Raw genomic sequence first — 6,000 nt, 5'->3', positions numbered from 1 at the left:
AATGGACCAATGGTCTTGATAAATATAAGAGTCTTGATAAAAGTCCCCTTAGGACTGAATTGTCGACTTTGATAATAAACATTGCGTTATTTCAAGTCCCCTGAGTGCTACCTTCTCTATTTGCTATATTTCCCCTGCTGTGATTGCACCAGGACATTTATCTCTTGTTGTCTTGAGTGCATGGACTCAGTTCTATATTTATTAAAAATAGATATTATATAAAGCCATTGTTTTACTTCTTAGTCCTATCTTGTTTAACTTTTTCTCTACTTTTGTAACTAAACATTTCAATAAGATTTGGTTCAAAAACATATAGAAAAATGAGCCCTTTAATACAAGAATGGTTCTAAGGTCATCATTTATTGTCCGTACATGTTTAGCTGTCACGCAATTGAGTTTAAGCCAGAACATTTGTAACAATTCGGGTAAATCATTTTTCCCTTGAAATGGCTAGCCAATTGTTTTCTACATAAAAACATTTTTTTTATTTAAATATGATATATACGGTGTAAGGTTACCATTGTATTAAATGTTCTTACATCATTTAACTGTTACAGTGGACCTGCCACCTACAATGTTACTTTATTTGCATAAAATTAATATAATTTGTGCATTTCTGCAATCATTGTTCATAAGATATTAAATGCAATCCTTTAACCTGCATTTCCCCATCTTCCAAAAAAATAAATAAAGAATTACACATACAACACTTAAAAAAACCCACTGCTGATATCATAATGTTTTCTTTAGGGATTCTCTTTGATTTCAAGAGATCCATGGAACCATGGATTTCTAAAAATATATATATATATATATATAATTGCCCCACAAACAATAAGACTTACCCTGCTATACGTGTTGTTAATAACTTGTTACAGTACAATTCCACAGCAAATCTCCCAATACCAGAATTACTATTTGTTTAAATAAAATATAATTGCATGTTTAGCCTAAGATCAAAGGTATAATATTTTCACAGTGCTATCAAATTAGCTGATGCTTGAAACTGTGGTCACAAATCCCACGCTCACTGCAGAAGTCTGTGTCTTGAATGTCTCTATGCACCATGCAGACATGTTTTGTTCACGCTGTTCATGGACTATGGGGGTGACAAAGTTTGTTTTTCTGCTGTAGCCACCATGCCATAAAATGTTGATATTTCGTTGGACAGCAAAACTGATGGCTTATCATACTCCACGATCTGAAAAAAAAAAATGTTTATAAAGCCAGTGAGACATTACCTGAAGTTCCTGACCAGAAGACTATAAAGATCAGCTGGCTATTGGTGTGATAAGACAGGTGGGGCCTTCAACAAAGGCTCTAATTGTATATAGAGTGTTGGTTGCACGTCCTGGGGGGCAAAATACATCACTGACTGTATATAAACATTCACCGACTTGAAACGAAATGTCACAACACAGTCCATGAGACTACGCTAAAGGCTTATGAGACTTGGTGCTTTAGATACATGGTTGGGTGCTCATTGTGACAGAATGACCTGTCATACAGGGCCCCAAGGTAGACAGAGATGGCTCTAGCCTGGCTGCCAAACAAAGATGGCTCAGGCAGGAACTCCATTGTGTTAACAAATCCCATTAACAGGATTACTGCCAGGAGGATATTCAGTAGCCAAAGGGGATTAAAGGTTGGGTTGTCTACATATACCTGTTTATTAATGTTAATTCAATTATGTGGATATATAAGGCTATGTTTTACAACAATAAAATGTTCCATTTGTTCTTCACAATCATGGTGGTGGTGACTACTTTTGTGATCTAAGACAAAGATCCCTGTATTAGCCTTTTGAGGCTGGAGACTCTCCTGAGGGACAGACGAAGGATTCATAGGGTATCTATAACCCTAACTAAGCAACCCATTACACTCATGACAAACAATACAAGTATTACGTATTTACCAAAGAGCTTAGACTTTTGCTTAAAGGGACACTCTTGACATCATACTCACTTACTTCATTAATTCTTCATTAATGAGGCTGCATGGAACACTGGTGTGTAGCTTTACAGATCTGTTGTCAATTCTCTAACACAAGTGGACATTCATAGGCTTATATGTACACATATTTGCTTACCTTTCCATTGTCCATCACCATTATTCTATCACAGTGGAATACAGTGTTTAATCGGTGAGCGATAATGAGTACAGTGCATTCACTAAAGGCATCCTTAATCGTTTTCTGGATAAGTGCATCTGTTTCATTATCGATCGCAGCAGTTGCTTCATCTAAAAGTAAAATCTGAACAAAAACGTAGCTACATTTAATACCAACATAAAATCCTACAATTAGTCCCAAAACATGTTGGAGAAATTCACACTTTCAGCCACCAGTAAAAGTTTTTACTTTAAAAGAAACCAACTAAACACCAAATTTAAAAACATACTATTGTACGCTAACAGTATGTGATGTTTCGATTTGTGACATGGCTGACGATTCAACGTTCAACTCTTGAGAGATGGGTCAGTGGCAACCAGGGGTCAACTAACACCACGCAGGGTCCGTGGGTAAAAGTATGTCATAGGACCCCCCCACACACTAGGCCCTGTCCCCATGCGGTTTATGGTGGTCATCATAGCAAGGTCAAAGAAAAACACAAAACACTGCATTAAACAATGCCATTTTTGTAGATTCTGTTGTGTCAGTACTCTGCGTACTTCACAGTTGTATTTGCACTTATTAACAATAAACAGAAGAGGGAGCCACACTATTTGGTTGATTTAGAAAATGTACACTGACCCCGGTAGCGTTTAGCCGAGGAGCATTGCTGGGGAAATCCTATATGTAGCTTTCTTCCTTATACAACAGAATCATTGCATTTGCAATAACTAATATATTTTCTGACTGTCAACACTACGGTACTTAGCCTGGAAGTGAGTTAAACATCTTAATAATCCTTTACTCATCCTTCCTAAAAACAAATACAATTGCTTTTTTTACATTCTTTAAAGGTGTTTTGGACATGAATATCTAAAAAGGCTATGTTTTATATTTGTACGTATAAACAAAAAAGTCTAACCATTGATATCTATATTTTTGTTTCTAAACGATACTTAAAGCAGCTTGCGAGACATCTGTGTTGTACCTTGCTGTTTCGCAATAAAGCCCGTGCCATACAGAGTAACTGCCGCTCTCCAACAGAGAAGTTACTTCCATTTTCTGTAACACCAGCATACAGCGCTTTTTCCATCTGCATGACCTATCAACCGTATACATTAGAACATAAGGTGGATACTTCATACACAAAAGAACCAATGTGTCATTGGCAAAGAGACTATACCCTCAGGATGCATTTGTTACAGTAAGTAGGAACATTCAGTCGATTACTATGATGATTGAACCACTTTTACCATTCTGTAACAAAATGGCTCTCTTTATAGCATGCATGACTCTCAACGTGTGTTAGCATACCTCCTAACTTCTTACCCGGAAAGCTCCAAAGGTAGAGTGTCACTGCAAACTGGTAGCGTTATTGCGCATGCACACGATTCTGCACATGCGAAGCATGCATTCTCCAGTCCAGATACCGGAGAATGAAATCGGGGGGCCGCAGGATTGTGGTAGAGTGGGACAGTGGGATAGAGTGGGAAAATTGGAACTGTCCTACGAAAAAGCGGGAAAGTTGGGAGGCATGCTTTGAATGCCAGCAACATAACTGTGCTTAAGCTGCTAATCACACACCGGTACATAAGACACGCTTGCACTCTACCCCCACGTCCCCTTCTACAAGCAAATGAAAACATTTGCGTAGTGCAGTAGCATTACTAATCAGCTGCTAAACTATAAAATATATATATATATGTATATATATATAAAAATATATATATAAAGACAGAGTAACGCAGTATGTCATCACATGACATTGTTTTCAAATGGAAGAGCTTGGTAATGGCTCTAATGACATTAAGTTAACGGTAAAACGACCACTTACCATTAAAGTAAAATACACTGTTGAATATAATTGATTGATAACCAGTGTCATGCCCTAAAGGCAATTTTACTGGCATTTTGCCCTTATGTCCTTGAGCCTATATTCCTTACATTATAACACGGTGCCGCAATGTTCGCTGGTACTTAATTTATCGGTCCTTAAGTTGCATTATTGTCAGAGTTTGAATTATACATACTCGTTGTTTCATGTGGGTGCTTTCCAAGGCTCTCCAGATCTCTTCATCTGTATACTGATTCATTGGGTCCAAATTCGATCTACAATTTAGCATAACATTTTTTTAGTACATTCTATGCAATCCAAACTAAAATATTGTCAATAATGCAATAAGTGAGTATGGCACATACAACACGCATTGATGCTATAATTTAATATGGCTTAGACATCATATATTGATGCTTTAATTTGAACATTTAAGTAATTTAACAATATCTGCAATCTAATATGTATTTGCAATACCTGATTATAGACCTTATTCTGTTTACCATCTTTCACCTCCTTTTATTAATACACCCCACATAATCAACGAGCCTCAGTCAATGTGGTTCTCTATATGTACCATGCATACTATAACAAGGCAGGTCATTTTTATACATGTAAACTAAGCTGTGTCGTGGTTGATTACCCCACAAACTTACCTCATACTTCCAACAAACAGAACAGGCTCCTGGGGAATGATAGAGAGTTTCTTCCTTAGATCCTGTAGTCCAATTTTGCTGATTCTTACATCATCAACGGTAATACAACCACCATCTAATTCAAATAATCTAAATAATGCAACTCCTAAAGAAGTTTTCCCTGAGAAAAAAAAAAAAGTTTATGTCAACAAGCTTAAAGAAAGAAACCTACAAAACATTCTCCGCATGAAAAATAAAACATGAATCCAAACACCATATACCAGGCACCCGACACCCCACACTCCCGACCAGCTGCTGATATTATTTTAAACACAAAATGTGTTTTTTATCTGGTGCAGAAATGGTTAATGTTAGATTGGTAAACTGAGGTCTGCCAACAAGAATATATAAAAAATAAATTACAATTTATAAAACATAATATGTCAGGAACTGTGGTTTTTTTTGCCCTCGATTTCTGCTTTATACTTTTTAGTTGAATATTGACAGGGATTTTCTTAAATGTTTTAGCCCAAGATACACTTCAATCCAGGGTGAAAATAAACCAACCTGATCCAGTTCTCCCTACTAATCCAATTTTCTCGCGTGGTTTAATGCTGAATGTGATTTTCTTCAGGACTAGGGGCAGTTCTTTGCGATAACGCATTTCTACATTTTGGAAAGTGATTGCTCCATTCTGGGGCCAGTCATCAGGAGGTGATGTTTCCTCAATATGGTGGGGTCCTTCAGATTCCAGGTTCTGGAGGGAAAACAAACATAAAATGGCTGACTGTGCATATCAGTAAAATTGTAAAATACCGTATATAGAGAGCATTATGGGGTAGTAATTCAGTATCACCTAGGGGTTTGTTTGGAGGTTTTACAGCAGGTAGAAAATAGCATAATTAATGGTCCAAATGGCCATAAAATTCTATGTTTCTATTTTATACAACGAGGTTAAGTATGCTACAGAAAGGACACAGGTGAAAAGTATATTTTAGATATTGGAATTCTCTTTAAATGAGGGTCAAGAAAAGCAGCATGGTTTCAAGGTAACTCTTCATAACATACAAAACAGATGCGTGGACTTGAAAAACTATTAGCAATGGAAGATTTTAACTGCTTCAGTTGAATTTGTTGAAAAAACAAATGGTTAAAAAGAGCTCTGACATGTACAGCTGTATTATCACTCAGTATAGTAATGTCAATAGTAAAGGTTGCTTCAAGATCATGTGCTCCTGGAACCTTGATTGTTTCTTGGGAAACCAATAACATCACAACTACGCAAATTGTCACAAGGCACTTTAAACTTCTGCACGGAGATAACATTTTCATCTTTGGCCTACACCAACACCCAATGGTATAAAGGAAGTTCTGTAAATGTTTGACTATTTTACCATCTTTACAGAATCCCTGTTTCATAC

The 6,000-nt window shown here is 36.7% G+C and overlaps 1 protein-coding gene across 2 annotated transcripts in view; it reads right to left on the bottom strand.

Annotated features, from left to right (window-relative positions):
- Positions 1 to 1,012: 1,012 nt before the first annotated feature.
- Positions 1,013 to 6,000, bottom strand: part of LOC128473105 (ATP-binding cassette sub-family C member 5-like) — a 31,023-nt gene continuing 26,035 nt past the window's right edge. For both annotated transcript variants that reach the window (XM_053455160.1, XM_053455161.1), the window contains 6 exons: positions 5,147 to 5,336; positions 4,601 to 4,760; positions 4,141 to 4,219; positions 3,099 to 3,212; positions 2,090 to 2,254; positions 1,013 to 1,201 (listed from right to left, as the gene is read on the bottom strand). In XM_053455160.1, the coding sequence (XP_053311135.1) occupies positions 1,100 to 1,201; positions 2,090 to 2,254; positions 3,099 to 3,212; positions 4,141 to 4,219; positions 4,601 to 4,760; positions 5,147 to 5,336 (810 nt within the window). In that variant the 3' untranslated portion in view covers positions 1,013 to 1,099. The remainder of the gene's footprint in view (positions 1,202 to 2,089; positions 2,255 to 3,098; positions 3,213 to 4,140; positions 4,220 to 4,600; positions 4,761 to 5,146; positions 5,337 to 6,000) is intronic.

This window comes from Spea bombifrons, chromosome 2, assembly GCF_027358695.1.
Source record: "Spea bombifrons isolate aSpeBom1 chromosome 2, aSpeBom1.2.pri, whole genome shotgun sequence".
Taxonomy (NCBI): Eukaryota; Metazoa; Chordata; class Amphibia; order Anura; family Pelobatidae; genus Spea; species Spea bombifrons.
The sequence above is the reverse complement of the archived record's forward strand: the minus strand, read 5'-3'. Positions and strand labels throughout refer to the sequence as shown.